Source organism: Microcaecilia unicolor, chromosome 2 (assembly GCF_901765095.1).
Source record: "Microcaecilia unicolor chromosome 2, aMicUni1.1, whole genome shotgun sequence".
NCBI lineage: Eukaryota > Metazoa > Chordata > Amphibia > Gymnophiona > Siphonopidae > Microcaecilia > Microcaecilia unicolor.
In genome coordinates, this window is record NC_044032.1 from 76487609 (window position 1) to 76507696 (window position 20088).

The 20088-nt window shown below is 46.3% G+C and overlaps 1 protein-coding gene across 2 annotated transcripts in view; it reads left to right on the top strand.

Moving 5' to 3' along the window:
- Positions 1–20088, top strand: part of EGFLAM (EGF like, fibronectin type III and laminin G domains) — a 475563-nt gene that overhangs the window by 291216 nt on the left and 164259 nt on the right. For both annotated transcript variants that reach the window (XM_030193055.1, XM_030193056.1), the window contains 2 exons: positions 9100–9200; positions 16104–16248. In XM_030193055.1, coding sequence (XP_030048915.1) covers positions 9100–9200; positions 16104–16248 — 246 coding nt within the window. The remainder of the gene's footprint in view (positions 1–9099; positions 9201–16103; positions 16249–20088) is intronic.

Sequence of the window (20088 nt, forward strand, 5' to 3'; positions counted from 1 at the left end):
TAGGATCTCACCCACATCTTCTCTTTCAGCAAGGGGTTGTCTTTTATATCTTAGTGTAAAAAAAACTGGTTCTGAAGGCATGGAGACTCAAGGGTCAGTCTCTTCAAGGTTCTCTCTAATGTTCAACAAATTTTTGTAGCAGCTCATAAGCTCTTGACTCAAAAATCATATTCCTTAAAATGGAAAAAAAGTTAACCATCTGGTGTGCTTCAAATAATCTTAATCCTTCTTTTTCTTCCTGCCCAAAATCTATGATGTTTTCAGCCATAAACTGAAACTCGAGATTTCAATCATTGCCCTGGGTTGTAATTCAAATTCACTTTAATGCTGTGAATAGAACCATCAATCAAGAAATATGAATTGCTTATCTTTCTCGTTAAGATAAGTAATTCATATTACTTGATTGATTAGTTCTATTCATAGAATTGGAGTGAATTTGAATTACAACCCGGTACGATGATTGAAATCTCGAGTTTCAGTCCATGGCTGAAAACATTATAGATTCTGAGCACCTTCTCGATTAAATATTTATTTTAGTATTTTGAGCACTTTTTCCCATTTATATTATTTGTTTATATGCCAGGGGAATAATGAAAGTTTATTAAATCCTAACTATATTTTTTCTATTGATATCATCACTTCTATGGCACACTTCAATCTCTATTCTCCTAATCAATGATTCCCCCACCCTTTCAATCTGTCTTACTGGGTTGCTTTTAACTTTATTGCCAACCAACACAACCCTCAGCTAGGGAGTCACCAATTGTGTCTGCATTATCCTGAGACATGGAGAAAGTGTAGTTGCTTACCTGTAGCAGGTGTTTTCTATGGACTTCAGAATAAGGCAGACACACCTTCTCGCCCTCCGTTCCCCTCACTGCACCTTTCTCCATTGGCAAGTTGGATTACCTTGTCCTTCTAAGGACTTCCAGTTGCTATCCCTACTTGATTACTTCCTCCTTGGATCTATTCACTGAACTGAGAGGCTGCTGACATCGACAGGACAGCAGTCCTGAGAGGCTTCTGACATCAGCAAGGAAGAGAATCTACACACACGATTGGCTGAAGTCTCTATCAAGATAGGGAAACATGTCTACATAGGCAGCCTGTGGAAAAGGGTACGTGGAGGGGCATAATCGAACGGGGCGCCCACATTTTCCTAAGGACATCCTCGCAGGACGTCCCGGTGAAGGGGCGGGGAAACCCGTATTATCGAAACAAGATGGGCGTCCATCTTTCATTTCGATAATACGGTCGGGGACGCCCAAATCTCAACATTTAGGTCGACCTTAGAGATGGTCGTCCATAGAGATGATCGTCCCCGGTTTTCGGCGATAATGGAAACCGAGGACACCCATCTAAGAAACGACCAAATCCAAGCCATTTGGTCGTGGGAGGAGCCAGCATTCGTAGTGCACTGGTCTTTGCCAGGACACCAACCGTGCACTCTAGGGGGCACTGCAGTGGACTTCAGAAATTGCTCCCAGGTGCATAGCTCTCTTACCTTGGGTGCTAAGCCTCCCAACCCCCCCCAAAACCCACTCCCCACAACTGTACACCACTACCATAGCCCTAAGGGGTGAAGGGGGGCACCTACATGTGGGTACAGTGGGTTTCTGGTGGGTTTTGAAGGGCTCACATTTACCACCAGAAGTGTAACAGGTAGGGGGGTGATGGGCTTGGGTCCGCCTGCCTGAAGTGCACTGCACCCACTAAAACTGCTCCAGGGACCTGCATACTGCTGTCAGGGAGCTGGGTATGACATTTGAGGCTGGCAAAAAATATTTAAAAAGTTTTTTTAGGGTGGGAGGGGGTTAGTGATCACTGGGGGAGTAAGGGGAGGTCATCCCCGATTCCCTCCAGTGGTCATCTGGTCAGTTCAGGCACCTTTTTGAGGCTTGGTCTTAAGAAAAAAAATGGACCAAGTCGCCCAAGTGCTCGTCAGGGACGCCCTTCTTTTTTCCATTATCGGTCGAGGACGCCCATGTGTTAGGCACGCCCCAGTCCCACCTTCGCTATGCTTCCGACATGCCCCTGTTTACTTTGGTCATCCCCGCGACAGAAAGCAGTTGAGGACGCCCACAATTGGCTTTCGATTATGCCGATTTGGGTGACCCTGTGAGAAGGACGCCCATCTTCCGATTTGTGTCGAAAGATGGATGCCCTTCTCTTTCGAAAATAAGCCTGCAAGTGTGTCTGCATTATCCTTAAGTCTATGGAGAATACCTGCTACATTTAATCAACTATGCTATTTCCACTCAAAGCAAAACTGAAGATTTTTGCACTTCAAAAACAATCTGGGGGCAGGTAACCTGCATGGGAGCAGTACTTACAAGCTTAAACAAAGGTGTGGGGGTGGAGGAGTGGTAACCTGAATGAAGTGGCAATTACAGCCCTAAACATCTTACTGGGCAAACTAGATAGGCAATGCTGGTCGTATCTGCCATCATTTACCATGTTACTGTGTTCCCTTATTTTGGGAAATGAAACCATAAAACATGAAAGAATTAACTTTATACTACATTGTTGTGTTCTCGACGGCCTTGGCATTCTGTCAGGTCCTCGAGGCAGGACTGGAGTTCGTGAGCCGTTGGGCCACTGCCGAGGAGCAGCAGCAGCAGGCAAGACCACCTCGGGACTGGAAACACAGAAGAGCAGTACTGGAACTCTGGACTGGAGTAGTACAAGGCAGGCAACTAGAACAGATGAGACAGGAACAGCTTGACCTGCACCTAGCCACCGTTCCTCCGGAGTTGAGCTCCGAAGTGCAGGCGGCCGGCAGGACTTGCAGGATAAGGCAGGAACTGAAGATCCAGAGGACCCACCCTGGGTCTGGGATACACGAGGGCGACAGGGCACGGAACTAGACTCAGTGTGCTGCTGCACAGCCACTAGCAAGACCCAGAAGACAGACCAAGGAACACAAGGCGTACAGAAAGCTAGCAGGAGCAAAGACTAGGGCAACATGCAAGCAAGGCAGACTGGAGATCAGGGAATACCCAGCGGGTAAACCCACTAACTAGGAAGCAGCAGGAAACAGGGACCACGCCCTGGAAATACACACTAGCTAGACAGAGACAGGATTCAGGATATACACTCAGGATATACAAGCAGGGTAGGCACACAGACAAGGCAAGGCAGGATTCAGGGTAAAGAGAGCAAACCAGGAATAACAGGCCAAGGGTCTTGGGCAGGCAGCACAGCAAACAGAGTAACCAGGAAGAACAGGCCAAGGGTCTGAAGCCACAGCCGTTCCACACACTGACTGGGGAACCCACAAAGGCTGAGGCTTCACATACAGAGAGAGAACAAACCTGGACAAAGGCTTCACCCCAACCCAGGGTAAGCCAGGAACAGAGGCTTCACCCCAACACAGGGTAAGCCTGGAGCAGAGGCTTCACCCCAAACACAGGGTAAGCCAGGAGCAGAGGCTTCACCCCAAACACAGGGTAAGCCAGGAAGGACCCGCAGTCCACAGACAGACAGTGGCAGGGAAGACCCCCCACGGAAGGACAACAAAGACACAGACACAGAAAGAAACTGGGCTGGAACCCAGAGAGAGGCAAGCAGTAGTGCAGCAGACACTTACTAACCTGACCTGGCCAAAGAGCATAACACTTATGCAAAGGCACTGACTGCAAGCCCAGCACTTCCTTATGAAGGCTCTCACTGATGAGTCACCAGCAGTAGGACAGAAGCACTGACCCCAAAGAGAGGCTTGACACACATAGGAAGTGAGCCCACAGGAAAGACAAGCAGGAGCCATCTTGGAAGCTGGCACAGAGCCGGTGGCAGCCATCTTAGATGCTGGCTCCCTAGAGAGGCAAAGCCCACACAGGTGAGATCTAGTGAAGCAATCAGGTTCATGCTGGAAGCAGCCAGCACACCAGGACAGAGACAAGACTAACATAAACACAGACAGAAGCCTGCAGAGCTGCTGACCCCCAGAAAGAAGGTAAGGCTGAGGGTGGTCACGGCCACAGACGTGACATACATTAAGAATAGAAATGGGATTAAACCGTCATATTTGAGGTAGAATCCTAAATCCTGTCATTCCTTCCTGAAGTTACATGTGGCAATCCAAACTACAATAATGTGATTAGTAGAGAGGCTGGAAAAATTACAAGTCCTCAGGTTGCTCAGAGATCTGATTAGCATGATTTCTTATGCTAAGGCCCTGATGGTGAACCTATGACACGCGTGTCAGCACTGACACGCGTAGCCATTTTCGATGACACGCGGCGCCACCGCAGTGTGGTCCGCCCTCCCTCCTCGCTCCCGGAAACTAACCTTAAAGCCTTCTTTCACGTCGCAGCAAGCAGCAGCAGGGCAGGCCACTCCTTCCTTCCGTGTCCTGACCTCGCCTGACGTAACGTCCGTGAGGGCGGAGCACAGAAGGAAGGAGGAGAGGTCTGCCCTGCTGCTGCTTGCTGCAACGTGAAAGGAAGCTTTAAGGTTAGTTCCGGGCCCGGTAGCGGGTGGAGGGGGGGCCCGGCGACCTCAGGTGGGCAGCGATCTCGGGTAGGGGGGGCCCAGGGGCGGTCCTAGTAGCAGTGATGTTTCTTGAAGTGACACACCACCCGAGTTATGCTCGGTTTTTTGGTGAATTTTGACACACCAAGCTCAAAAGGTTGCCCATCACTGTGCTAATTGCAGGGAATTTGAATACTATTTCTTTGAGAACAAGCAGGCCTTCGTATTCTCACAGCCAGATGACGCCATCCAATGGAACCCAGTGCAGAAGTTAACTAGTGAGTCTGAGAACCTTCTAGTAGCATCCCACCGAGCATGCGCTGGTGCCTTCCCGCACGCCATGCGGGTGCAGGTCCCTCAGTCTTCATTTTTTTGTGGAACAGGGAGGACGCATCATCATGTTCTCTTCAAAATGCATGTTTTTTCATTTGCAATGCTTTCCCATGTGAGTATTTTTCTTCTCTTTTTCAAGATTTTTCATTTTCTTCTTTTTTTACTTTGTTTCCCTTTAATTTTCGAAGGTTTTTTGGCATTTAAAGTTTCCTTTCATTTTAGTGAGTGGCTAGGCCATTTTAGGCCAGAACATTGTGTTTAATTTGGCTGTGATTCTTTTCTCGATGTCCCAGAAGACCCCCAATGGCTTCAAGAGGTGCTCCTAATGTAATCAGTGATTTCTGTGACGTACCCACACTCTTGGTGCATCGAGTGCCTTGGACCTGATCATGAGCCTCTTATTCGCTGTATTTAAACATGCAGTTGAGGACACAGAGGGTGCAGCAGGTCCAACAGGAGAGACATTTTGGCTCCTTGAAGGCCGGTACATAGTTATCGGCACCACAAGCTTTGGTCTCAGCGGCTGCCAAGACTTCAATATTCACTGGGAGTACACCATCATCAAGAAGGTCTCCACCTCTCTTAACATTGGGTGCTGAGAGTAGGCCCCAGAACCAGTCAGCATCAGACCCAACACTAAGAGCATGTATGGGTTTGACGTCATCCTCATCGGCACTGAAGGACTACGATGCTGAGCATTGGGGGAAGCCCAAGCAGCACAAGGATTGGTTATCATTGATGCATGGTGTCAGGAGCACCTGGACATCAGCTTCACCACTACCAGAGAATCACCACCAGGAGGAGCGCTCCCCCTCCTTGGAAGAGGTGCCAGTGCACAAGTCTCTGGACAGCCAGGTCCCTGCTACCAGTTTGGCACCAACATTTTCTCAGGCTGCCTCTCTCTTGGCTCCCCTACCTTTGCCAATGTCTTCCTTTGATAAGCGGCTTCAAGCCATGCTCTGGAAGCAGCTGGCGCAGATGCTGCAGCTGCAAACCACTCAGCTATCAATGGCGCTTGCACCACCTGCAGATCAGCCCCAGATTCTTCTCAACCCATGCCTGTGCAGAGATCCTTGATTCCAGAACCTTGAAGGGTGTTGATGTCAACATTGACACATATGGTACTGCTTTCAACATCAGGGAAGGAAGCTTCCCCGGATTCAGAGGGTAATGCTATACCTTGGCGCTCTTTGGGGCATGGACATGGATCCAATGAGCTGAGGCAGGCACAGACTCATTCAGCTCGGTCTGAGTACAGTGACGTCTGAGTAGAACTGTTCATGGGACTCAAAGGAGGAATCTTATGGGATACCCTCTGATCCCTCCCTACCTCAAGAGAGATGTAAATCTCCACCTGAGGGTTCTTTTTCACTGGTTTTGTTAGACAGATGGCTTCTGCCATCCCATTTAAGTTTGAGATGGAGGAAGAGCCTAGGGCAGAAATGTTAATTGTCCTAGACTATGAGTTTCCCCCTAAGGAAGGGGTCACAGAACCATTGCACCCTATCCTTAAAGATGCACTGACAAGGAACTGGGAATCTTCCTGTTCAGTGCAGATAGCACCTAAAAATGTGGATATGCAGTATATATACAGAGGGTTCCTGGATTTGAGAGGGCCCAGCTGCTTCATCACTCTCTGGTGATCGAATCTGCCCTCAAATGAGCTAGGAGCTCCAAGACTCATGCCTTGTAGCCTCCAGGCCTAAGGGCCCTGAACAAATTCCTGGTCAAAGAGAAGTTCATGATGATTTCCCTGGGCACCCTTCTCACCATGATTCAGGAAAATGGTTGGCTGTGCTCTCTGGACTTGAAAGATACATATACCCACATTTCAATATTTCCTAGTCACAGGAGGCATCTCAGATTTTGGATGTGAAACACCATTACCAGTACCGAATTCTGCCATTTAGCCTCGTGTCAGCTCCTAGGGTATTCGCAAAGTGTCTAGCTGTAGTAGGCAGTATTTATGCAGTCTGGGAATATATGTGTTACCCTATCTGGAAGACTAGCTGGTGAAGTGCACATTGCAGGAAGGGGTGACAGAGTCAATGTGCCTAACTGTTTGTATGTTGGAGCTACTTGGGTTTGTCATAAACTACCCCAAGTCCCACTTTCTTCCAGTCCATTGATTGGAGTTCACAGGAGTCCTGCTTGATACATTGCAGGATTGGACTTTTCTCCCACAAGCGAGAACAGACACTTCAAAATCACTAGCCTCACAGGTCCAAAGCAGCAAGCAGGTCACAACTCAGCAAATGTTGAGATTGATAGGTCACATGGCCTCAACAGTGCATGTAACTCCCATGGCATGGCTCCATTTGAGAGCTGCTCAGTGGACCCTGGCTTCCCAGTGGTCTTTAGCGGAATCTGGATTGTATCTGCTAGATTCCCAGCTGCTTCAGTTAACTGTTGCCCTTTTCTGGTGGACAATTCAATTGAATTTGACTGTGGGACTACCATTCCAAATTCCTCCTCCTCAGAAGGCATTAACAATGGATTCATCCAGCCTAGCATGGGGAGCTCATGTAGATGGACTTCACACTCAGGAAACCTGATCTGCTCAGGAAACAGAGCTTCATATCAACCTCCTCCTCGAGTTGAGGGCCATTTGGAACACTCTAAAGGCTTTCAGAGATCAGCTACAGACCCAAATTATTCTCATTCAAATGGTCAACTAAGTTGCAATGTTCTATGTAAACAAGCAGAGAGGTACGGGTTCCCATCTCTTGTGTCAGGAAGCAGTGGGAATGTGGCAGCAGACCTTCCTTCAGGGAATAGTACTTCGAGCCACATGCCTACCAGGAAAGGACAACTGCCTAGTGGACAGACTGAGCAAGGTTTTGCAATCGCACAAGTTGTCTCTCAACATGGGTGTAGCCTGCAAGATCTTCTGAATGTGGAGCACCCCCTCAGTGGATCATTTGGCCACTCATCTCAACAAGAAAGTCCCCCAGCATGTTTTCTCCGAGGACAGCGGGCCAAGTATTCTCACATACCCTCCCGCCTCCCCTTGGAGTTGTATTCTTTAGCTATCAAATATGACTTAGGGACCTGCTGTCGCTGCAAGCAGAAAAGCACCAGCGCATTCGCAGTGGATCGCTACTAGAAAGTTATTAGTCTCATTAGTCAGGGTCCTCACCAGGCTCCATCGGATGACATCACCCAGCTGTGAGAATACTTGGTCTGCTGTCCTCAGAGAACACCTGCTACAGGTAAGTAACTTTGCTTTTTAGCCTATCCCTAGTTTTTAAAAAAATGAGTCAGTTTAAAAGAAATACAATTATTAAAGTAAATATTTCCTTGATTGATGTTCACTCACATCCATATCCAAACTGAGTACGAAAATATGCTTCTAAATTTGTCTTTATTTTTATTTGGCCATTTCTTCTTTTTTGGTTTCTTACATCTGAATAGCTCATTCTTTCAAAACCATTTATTCAGCCTCAGTTTGTGACCTCCCCTCCTACCTTATTGGCTTGGACTGGCCTACCTAAATGTAACTTCCCCTTAACACCATATCCTGAAGCCGTCTCACTTTGAAGATACCAGTAGATATGAGACATACAGTCTGGTGAACACATAAGGGAGATGCTCACACTAAGGAAAGAAACTTACATGAGTAACAGGCATAAGGTCGTTGAGATCAGACAAACCCCGGCATTAACTGAAAATTGTATTATATACTGTATGCATGGACACATTTACTTAAATCTTGAAAAATCCACTGTTTAGGTGTAATTTCATACAAACTGAACAATCCTTTTAGTGTTCCTGTGTCTGCCATCCCTCCATGTCAGATGCACAGTGTAAATGTTCCTAATTTCTAAAATATAAGCAGTTTGCAGTTTTGTTGAAATCTGGATTCATTATTTGGAAGTTAAAAAAAGAAAATTCCTGTCTAATTATATATCTTGGAAGTCAAAAGACCTCTAAAATTAATTTAAATGAGGTCCTGTCTGCTTAGGGTTGAAGTGGTTTTATTGACTGTTACCATCTGGGCACCACAGCATAGATGGGGGTAGGTCATTCCAGTCTTAAGTGCTGCAAGCCAGTCAGGTTTTAAAGATATCCATTGGAAATCCTGTAAATCTGAGCAGCTTGCAGCTGTTTAAGGTTGAAATTGCTATGTCATTCAACAATCTTTCCATCTGAATACTTCCTTTTTCACATACTAGGGTTTGTATATTTAACATTTTTATTGTTTACTGTGGAAGAGTGCAGATGATCCTTAATGGCCTGTTTTGATTGTGATTCCATTTGACTTTCTGCTTTTGCATGCTGTTGTGATAACAGGCTGAAGGTAGTGATGGTTTACTGCTGTACTGTGGTGAGAATGAACATGGGCGTGGTGACTTCATGTCACTGGCAGTATTTCGATTCAGTATCCAGTTTAGGTAAGAATGAAGCATGAACGAAATTACTATTTCACTGGCATTTAATATTACCAAATGACTCTAGTTTTTCAGGACAAGTTGTTCCAGTCATAATTTTACTCCACTGTATGCAGTTCTGCTTTTCTTCAGAAAAGTAGAACTAGTTCATGCAGCGTAAAACTAAGACTGGATTACTACTACTACTACTACTTAGCATTTCTAAAGCGCTACTAGGGTTACGCAGCGCTGTACAAGTTTAAACATGGGGAAGGACAGTCCCTGCTCAAGAGAGCTTACAATCTAAAGGTAACAAACTATGTAGTCAGCCTGTCCTGAAGAATTAGACATACTTAGCACTGTCTTGTCCTTCAGAACTGTGTATCTGAAGCCAGTCCTGGAGTACCCCCTGGTTTTCATGATAACTGTAAATATGCATGAATATGCCTCCATTCATGCTAGGGGGTACTCAGAGCCTGGCTTGAAAAACACTGCCTTAGAGTGACTAAATAGAAGCAAGAAGATGTCATAACACAGGTTGTTGGGCAGACTGGATGGACCGTGCAGGTCTTTTTCTGCCATCATCTACTATGTTACTATGTTACTATTCAGGAGCTACAGTAAGGACCTTGCATGACAGTTACACAAACGCATAAAGATGCTTCTGCAGCATAACAAAAGAAAATATGTACTAAGAACCAGATTCTGTATATGGAGCTACAGTGGGGGAAATAAGTATTTGATCCCTTGCTGATTTTGTAAGTTTGCCCACTGACAAAGACATGAGCAGCCCATAATTGAAGGGTAGGTTATTGGTAACAGTGAGAGATAGCACATCACAAATTAAATCCGGAAAATCACATTGTGGAAAGTATATGAATTTATTTGCATTCTGCAGAGGGAAATAAGTATTTGATCCCCCACCAACCAGTAAGAGATCTGGCCCCTACAGACCAGGTAGATGCTCCAAATCAACTCGTTACCTGCATGACAGACAGCTGTCGGCAATGGTCACCTGTATGAAAGACACCTGTCCACAGACTCAGTGAATCAGTCAGACTCTAACCTCTACAAAATGGCCAAGAGCAAGGAGCTGTCTAAGGATGTCAGGGACAAGATCATACACCTGCACAAGGCTGGAATGGGCTACAAAACCATCAGTAAGACGCTGGGCGAGAAGGAGACAACTGTTGGTGCCATAGTAAGAAAATGGAAGAAGTACAAAATGACTGTCAATCGACAAAGATCTGGGGCTCCACGCAAAATCTCACCTCGTGGGGTATCCTTGATCATGAGGAAGGTTAGAAATCAGCCTACAACTACAAGGGGGGAACTTGTCAATGATCTCAAGGCAGCTGGGACCACTGTCACCACGAAAACCATTGGTAACACATTACGACATAACGGATTGCAATCCTGCAGTGCCCGCAAGGTCCCCCTGCTCCGGAAGGCACATGTGACGGCCCGTCTGAAGTTTGCCAGTGAACACCTGGATGATGCCGAGAGTGATTGGGAGAAGGTGCTGTGGTCAGATGAGACAAAAATTGAGCTCTTTGGCATGAACTCAACTCACCGTGTTTGGAGGAAGAGAAATGCTGCCTATGACCCAAAGAACACCGTCCCCACTGTCAAGCATGGAGGTGGAAATGTTATGTTTTGGGGGTGTTTCTCTGCTAAGGGCACAGGACTACTTCACCGCATCAATGGGAGAATGGATAGGGCCATGTACCGTACAATTCTGAGTGACAACCTCCTTCCCTCCGCCAGGGCCTTAAAAATGGGTCGTGGCTGGGTCTTCCAGCACGACAATGACCCAAAACATACAGCCAAGGCAACAAAGGAGTGGCTCAGGAAGAAGCACATTAGGGTCATGGAGTGGCCTAGCCAGTCACCAGACCTTAATCCCATTGAAAACTTATGGAGGGAGCTGAAGCTGCGAGTTGCCAAGCGACAGCCCAGAACTCTTAATGATTTAGAGATGATCTGCAAAGAGGAGTGGACCAAAATTCCTCCTGACATGTGTGCAAACCTCATCATCAACTACAGAAGACGTCTGACCGCTGTGCTTGCCAACAAGGGTTTTGCCACCAAGTATTAGGTCTTGTTTGCCAGAGGGATTAAATACTTATTTCCCTCTGCAGAATGCAAATAAATTCATATACTTTCCACAATGTGATTTTCCGGATTTAATTTGTGATGTGCTATCTCTCACTGTTACCAATAACCTACCCTTCAATTATGGGCTGCTCATGTCTTTGTCAGTGGGCAAACTTACAAAATCAGCAAGGGATCAAATACTTATTTCCCCCACTGTATGAGTTACATGTGTTAAATGGCATGCACCGAATTTAACATGCATAACTTAATTGAGTAATGAGCCAATCAGCGCTGATAATTGGGCAATAATTAAGATTTACACACATACCATTTGTGTCAGAAACGGGCCTTTTTTACTAGTATTCTATAATGATGTGTGTGTAAATCCTAATGTTCACACATATTTGGGGGTGTGAATAGAGGCATTTCTGGGGGCATTCCTAAATGTTATGTGCATTGATATAGAATAAGGCCAAACTGCACCTAACTGTAGGCGCCGGCATTTAATCCTGCTCATAGTAGGCCTAATTGCAGGCACCTATAGTTAGGCACAATTTATACTCTTTATAGTAGAGAGGTGTGGTAGCCGTGTTAGTCCACTCTTAAAGGTTATCAATAGAAATCAAACAAAATAAAACATGGAAAAGAAAATAAGATGATACCTTTTTTATTGGACATAACTTAATACATTTCTTGATTAGCTTTCGAAGGTTGCCCTTCTTCGTCAGAAGTGCATTACATTTTCGGTTCTAATTTGTAGGCACAACTTACAGAATAAACTTTAAACCTACATCTTATTATTGCTCAGGCACAATCCTTCCGCTTAAATTTGCATGCTATTATCTCTGATCATTGGGGCAGTAAAGCCCTGCGCTGTTCCAGCGCTATTTTTAGAGCTCTGTTTGGAACAGCGCGGAGCTTTTGATCATCTGCTCACCAGTCAGTAAAGCTCCAGGAGCTGATGGCTTTAGTAACAAATTTTATAAAAAATTTAAGGGCCTTCTAGCTTCATTACTCACTAGGGTATATAATTTCATATTCTACTTTACTTATGGGAATTGGCTACGATGACAATATTACTTAAACCAGATAAAATCCTCACCTTTGCAGCTCGTATAGACCTATCTCTCTACCTGGTACAGATTATAAAATCTATACCAAAATCCTGGCTAATAAACTTCATAAGGTTCTACCCTCTTTAGTTCATGAGGACCAGGTGGGATTTATTAGGGGCAGGCGGACATTTGATAACACCAGGAGGGTTTTACACCTAATTACTGCTGTGGATCAGGGTTCAGACCCTGCTAGTCTGGTATCCTTAGATGCAGAGAAGGCCTTTAATAGGGTCTCTTGGTCCTTTATGTTGACGGTTTTCCGTAAAGTTGGCTGTCGGGGCCTTCTCTGCATCGGATCCAGGTGCTTTATAAATATCCATTGGCTATGCTTAAGCTCAATGACGCCTTTACCACCACCTTTGAACTGTTCTGAGGTACTAGGCAGGGCTGTGCCTTATTCCTTTTGCTTTATCCAGTGAGCTGTTTACCTGTTTAATTCGGAACTCTCCTGACATAATGGAGATACCTATTGGAGAGACGGTCCATAAAATTATACTATTCGCAGATGATATCCTTTTAACACTGACACATCCCTCTATCTCTCTGCAAACAGTAATTGATATTTTAGCTTCCTTTGGTCAAGTTTCTAGGCTCAAAATCAATTTACAGACATCAGAGGTTCTTAATCGTACTATGAAACCAGCTGATGCTCAATCGTTGCTAACTACTTTTCCTTTTCGCTGGGCCACTGGATCTGTCAAATATTTGGGGATCCAGATGATCAGCTCTATCCATAAGATTTATGATGCCAATTTTCACCCCAAATTGAAGGAACTGTTTGCAAATTTGGACCACTGGGATGGACTTCAGATATACTGGTTAGGCCATATAGCAGTCCTTAAGATGACCCGTCTTCCAAAATTGTTGTATCTGTTTTTGGCTATCCCCCTTTCCATTCTGCAATCTTTTTTCCTGGCCTTACAAAGAAAAGCCTTTGCTTATATTTGGAAATGGAAACTGCCTAGGGTGGGACGTTGTAGCTTATATCAGCTTAAATTACATGGTGAAATGGGGGTACCCAATTTTGAATTATAGTACCAAGCGGCTTTATTACAAATTATATTCTATGGCACCGGAATGTCATTAACCCATGGACTAGACTCGATCAATATTCTTTGGGTTCACTCCCGCTATGGGCTCTTCCTTGGCTCCCCATACCATACTTAAAGACACTTATGCCTCGGAAGACCTACGCAATGAGGGCCACCTTATTGTTTTGAGTGCAGGTACACAGGGCCGGTCTTAGGCAGAGGCGACCAAGGCGGCCGCATAAGGCCCCGCGCCTAAGGGGGCCCCGCTCTGCCTCCGCTCGCCTCGGATGACCGTCCGCATCATTCATGATGATCCTGCGGCTCGGCCACTCCACTTCTGGGGAGGGGAGGTTTCATGATGATAGCATTGTGCTTATTATTTCAATCAGTTTTTTTGTACAAGTTTAGCTTCATTTGTCTTTATTTGAAATTTCATAAATAAAAAAAAATTCTAAAAATGGAATAATCTTATCAATGAGGTGGAGCTAGGGTGGGGGCAGGGCTAGGATGGGGCCCCACCAAATTGGTCTGCACAGGGCCCCGCACTTGCTAAGACTGGCCCTGCAGGTACATAAGTACATAAGCATTGCCACAGGGCCGCCAAGAGGGGGGGGCAGGGGGGACAAAATTCCCCGGGACCGGCACCACAGTCCCCTCCACCCGCCCCCCTCCGTCCACCACCGGGCCCAAACCTTTTTAAAACCCTGCCAAGCTAACTGCTTTTACCACATTCTTTGGCAACGAATTCCAAAGTTGAATTACACATTGAGTGAAGAAATATTTTCTCCAATTCGTTTCAAATGTATTACGTTGTAGCTTCATTGCATGCTCCCTAGTCCTAGTAGTTTTGGAAAGAGAAAACAGGCGATTCACGTCTACCCATTCCACTCATTATTTTATAGACCTCTATCATATCCCCCTCAGCCTTCTTTTCTCCAAGCTAAAGTCCCCTAGCTGCTTTAGCTTTTCCTCATAGGGAAGTTGCCCCATCCCATTTGTCATTTTTGTCGCTCTCTCTCTACCTTTTCTAATTCCGCTATATTTTTTTTAAAGATGCGGTGACCAGAATTGCACAGAATATTCGAGGTGCAGTTGCACCATGGAGCTATACAAAGGCATCATAACGTCCTCATTTTTGTTTTCCATTCCTTTCCTAATAATACCTAACATTCTATTTGCTTTCTTAGCTGCTGCCGTACACTGAGCAGAGGGTTTCAACGTATCATCAATGATAATGGAGGGAACATCTCAATTTTTTGCCAACAGATAACAACACCTTTCCACACCCATTCAATATGCTTTTTGATTCTCCCCTGGGCTGCCAGATCCCTGAATACTTTTGGACAGATTTGAGAGGAGGGTGAACTTCTCCCTTTTTCTGATCTTCATGATGAATATGGCTTACCTGATTCTGATTTTTTTCATTATAGGCAGCTTAGAGATTTCATACTACATCAAATCTTGGCTCTTTAATCAAGCTTTCCCATATGGACCTATGGATCACTCTAACTACTCTCCTTTCACCTCCCTTTCCCCCCTCTTCACTCTCCTATGCTCCCCTGAGGTTTTATTGTTAACTGTCTAGCTACCATTTGGCAATTTGTGGTATATGAAATGTAATAAAATAAAATACGTCATTACTAGAATCCTAAATTTCCTGTAAAATTATTCTGAGTGAAGTTCTAATGGCAGACTATTCCAAAGAGTTGGGTCAACAGGAAAAAAAAGCTGAGTAGCGAGTTGACTCTAATCTTCTACAATAAACAGCTGTAATCACAAGATGATGAGTACCCGAAGAACGTAATGAATGCGATGAAACATGGGAATAAATAAGGGAACAAAGATTTATCCTTGAACATTTGTATGCAGAACTTTATGAGCCAGATTAAATAATTTATGTTGAGTACAGAAGGGGCTAGGCAACCAATGATGCTGCTTAAATAGAGGAATGAGATGATCAAATTTACATTTGTCCTCTCATCCAAAGCCAATACTTCTGCCTTGCATGCCTTCAGAGCTTTTTGTTAAGACTGAAGACCTTGATGTATTTCAAGGCAAAAATGAATCAAATCTGAAACTGAAGCATCCAACAATGTTAACACTATCCAGAGGGAGCCTAGTATAACCTGACCAGGTTTTTGGATAGGAAATATCTTACTAATAATATCCCAAATTAGCAGCTGCTACAGATGAAACCTTGGGACTCACCCCTAATATAAGCACAATCATCTTCCTTACCTCCAGGCAGAGCCCTCTCCCTCTTCATTGCAATCTGGGGAATGGCTAGCACTTCCATTAAGCAAGCAATCCTTTCCTCTGTTGTCCCTATAATCCTTCCCAAGGGCTCTTCAAAAAGAAAAAAGTCGTAGGCCTAGAGGTAAGGCCTGTTGTGCACCACAGACCTCTGCTCCTGCAAGTAGAAAGAGGAAATTTAGTAAAGGAAAAGACAAAGAAACTGATTCTCCCAACTAGAGAAGCAAACTTACAGAAAACAAGGGCATAAACTCACCTCAATTTTTACTTTTTATATGGGGACATTTATATGCCATCAGTACAATGATCTTTTCTCTTAGTGGTTTGCAAATCAATAATTAAAAAAAATAGCTATAAAAATCAATAAAATCGATTTCTATAGTAAATGTTAATGAAGCAATAAAAACATACCCAGTTGTGTTTTTTCACAGGTTTAATTGTGGAACTGGAGCTGCTATAATTACAAGTGAAAGCAAAATCAAATTGGGCAGCTGGCACCGTGTGTCTTTATACAGAGATGGGCTCAGCGGCTGGCTCAAACTGGATGATAACATTCCAGTTTCTGGAAAATCTCAGGTAACACATGATCTAACCCAAACACAGCTTTGAATTATAAGCAGAGTCCTTGGGAAATTATGGAAAATCTGTTTTAAGGGGCCCTTTTATTAAAGTGTGGTCAAATTTGGGTTTAGCATGATTTAAGGCAGGACTTTCCCACATGCTAAACCCAGATTTAATGTGGCCCTTGTTAGGTCTTTCTTTTTCTATTTTTTTTTTAAGGGAGGGGGGGGGGAGTTTGCAGGTTGTGTGCTAATGTTCCCATAAGCATTGGAAAAAATTAAAATGGGAGCACGTACTTACTTTTTAGGAAGTACTAATCCCTGGATTCTATATATGACAAATAAAGTTTGAGCAAATAAGCACACACAGCTGATTTGTGCGCGCAACTTAATTGATTAATGAGCCAATCAGCTCCAATAATTGGCTGCTAACCAATTATTGGTGTTAATTGGTCTTAATTGGGATTTACATGCTGATCATACTATAAAGATACTGTTACAGTTAGTTCATTTATAGCTCACTAATACCAATAATATAGTTCATAATGGATTACAACTAAGACACTAGATCTAAGTAAATCTAGGATGTATCAAAATTCTGAAGTTGCCATAAATATTAATATCACAATCATCAATAATCATTACCCAAACCCAATTCAGTTAAGGTAACTACAGTATATTACTTCCTTATTGCACACTTCCATATCATCAAGCTGATCAATCCATAGACTGGTGGGTTGTGTCCATCTACCAGCAGGTGGAGATAGAGAGCAAACTTTTGCCTCCCTATATGTGGTCATGTGCTGCCGGAAACTCCTCAGTATGTTCTCTATCTCAGCAGGTGGTGGTCACACACAGCAGCAGCTCTGGCTAGGCCTCCAAGCCTAATTTTTAGGTTTTGTTGAGTGCCTGGGGTTGAGGGCTCTTTTGAGCAAGTGCAAACCTGGTGGTGCCAGGTCCCTCCTTTTCTCCCCCCTCCCGCTGGCTCCGTTAAAAAAAAAAAAAAAAATTTTGAACGTCCTTAAAGGCGTTTATTTTGACGTTTATTTAAGCGTCTATTGCAGCTACTCACTGGGACACCAGGTCGTTACAACTCGGAGCGGACAGCAGGTAATTTTTACCTTTTTATAGCGGGCAGGGGGTTCCCCGATTCTTCTCCTCGTGGCATATGGCGTCGGAGGGCGAGGGCGCAAAGGGTCGCTCCCCGGGTCGCTTGAGCGCTTCTAGAGGGGATGCGGGGGTCTTCAAGCCTGATTCGCCCTTGTTGGGTGACAGTTTCGTGACCGATGAATGTCACGGTCCTTCCTCCGGCGTGGCGGTTTTTCCCGCCATAAATGCCCATCCCTCGCTCCTCGCCTCCGCCATCTTGGCCGGCCACGCGGCTCGGACGGCTTCTTCTTGGGCCGCCCTTGAGGTTGGAGACATTAATGCCATGAACGCCCTTAATTTGGGCGACGGCACAGAAGCGGCTAAAGTTAAGAGCCGTTCTTCCCGCGCGGCTCCTTCGCGGAGTTTCGCGCCGGACGCCATTTTGGATGCGCAGCATGTCTCTCCCCCGCTGTTGCGAGCGCCGGTTGAGGGTGCGTCTAGGGCTGTTGCCCAGACTGCGGAAGTGCACAGTCTGGGGGGTTTCTCCCCCGAGTTTGTTTTGCTGCTGCATCAGGCCTTCCTCATGCACAACGCTGCCCCTGCTCCCTCGTCTGGTAAAGAGGTTGAGGTTCCCAGAGGTAAACGCCCTCGGGTTGATTCCCAGGCCTTGGAGGAATTTGTCTCCTCCGATGTAGATGAGGGCAGCGTGTCTGAGGTCTCCCAACGGTCCTTTGTGGATTCCTTGGTGGAGACGGATCCCCGCTCGGATGGAGCGGATGACCCCTCTGCAGCGTGGCTTTTTAGCCCAGAGGATTTGCCCAACCTGTTGTTACAGGCCATGGACACTTTGAAGATTTCCTCTCCGGAGGACGTCTCTCCCTCAGCCCCTGTTGGCTCTGCCATTATGCTGGGGACGAAGCGCCCGCCTAGAACCTTCCACGTGCATGATGCCATGCACACCTTAATTTTGGCTCAATGGGATGTCCCAGAAGCGAGCCTTAAAGTGGCTAGGGCTATGTCCCGCCTCTATCCTTTGGCTGTGAGTGAACGTGAGGCCTATCTGTGGCCTACCGTGGATTCTTTAATCACTGCGGTGACTAAGAAAACGGCGTTGCCGGTGGAAGGTGGCACGGCCCTAAAGGACGCCCAAGACAGAAGATTGGAGGCGGCCTTAAGGTCGTCCTTTGAGGCGGCTGCTTTAAGTTTGCAGGCCTCAGTTTGCGGCTCCTATGTGGCCAGGGCGTGCCTGACTATGGTGCAGCGGGCTTCCCCCTCGGATCATTCCTTGAGGGCTGATTGGCCGGCCCTGGAATCGGGCTTAGCCTATTTGGCAGACTTGCTGTATGATGTCTTGAGGGCCTCAGCGAAAGGCATGGCTCAGACAATCTCTGCGCGGCGGTGGCTTTGGCTGAAACATTGGTCTGCTGACCACGCCTCTAAATCCCGCCTGGCTAGGTTGCCTTTTAAAGGCAAGCTGCTCTTTGGGGTCGAGCTGGACAAAATCGTGACCGATCTCGGCACGTCTAAGGGCAAGAAATTACCAGAGGTCAGGGCTCGGGCTAGTACTTGTCCCGGTACCTCCAGAGGACGGTTGCAGGAAGCCCGTCGGTACCGCCCGGCAAGTCGGGTTCCTCTGCCCCCTCTTCCTTCAAGAGGAATTTCTCCCCCAAGCAGCATTCCTTTCGCAGAGACCGCCGTCCCGGAGGTGCTCCCTCCGGTCCTCCCCCAGGGTCTCGTACCCAATGACGGGGTCTTGGTCCACGCCCCAGTGCAGATTGGAGGACGGCTGTCCTCGTTTCTGGGCGAGTGGACCACAATAACTTCAGACGCGTGGGTGCTGGAAGTCATCAGAGACGGCTACAAACTAGAGTTCTGCCGACCCTTAAAAAACGGGTTTGTACTCTCTCCCTGCAAGTCTCCGGTCAAAGCTGTGGCAGTGCAGCAGACCTTGGACAATCTGATCCGCCTGGGCGCGGTCGTTCCGGTGCCAGAAAGTCAGCTTGGCAAGGGACGTTACTCCATTTACTTTGTGGTACCAAAGAAAGGAGGTTCTGTCCGGCCTATCCTCGACCTCAAAGGGGTCAATCGGGCCTTGAAGGTGCGGCACTTTCGCATGGAGACTCTCCGCTCTGTTATAGCGGCAGTGAAGGCAGGAGAGTTCCTGGCATCCTTGGACATCAAGGAAGCGTACCTGCATATTCCCATCTGGCCTCCTCATCAACGCTTTCTGCGTTTTGCAGTCCTGGGACGACACTTCCAGTTCAGAGCCCTCCCTTTCGGGTTGGCTACTGCTCCGCGGACCTTTTCCAAAGTAATGGTGGTCATCGCGGCCTTCCTACGAAAGGAAGGGATACAAGTCCATCCTTATCTGGACGACTGGTTGATCCGAGCCCCCTCTTATGCAGAGTGCGGCAAAGCTGTGGACCGGGTAGTTGCTCTTTTGAGCTCCCTGGGATGGATCATCAACTGGGAGAAAAGCCAGCTGCGCCCGACTCAGTCCCTGGAGTACCTGGGAGTTCGATTCGACACCCAAGTGGGCAGAGTGTTCCTGCCAGACAATCGGATTGTCAAACTTCAGGCTCAGGTGGACCAGTTCCTAGTAGCCTCTCCCCTTCGGGCTTGGGACTATGTGCAGCTGTTGGGCTCTATGACGGCCACGATGGAAGTTGTGCCCTGGGCCAGGGCTCATATGAGACCACTTCAACACTCTTTGCTGCAGCGCTGGACTCCGATGTCGGAGGATTATGCTGTGCGCCTTCCCTTGGAC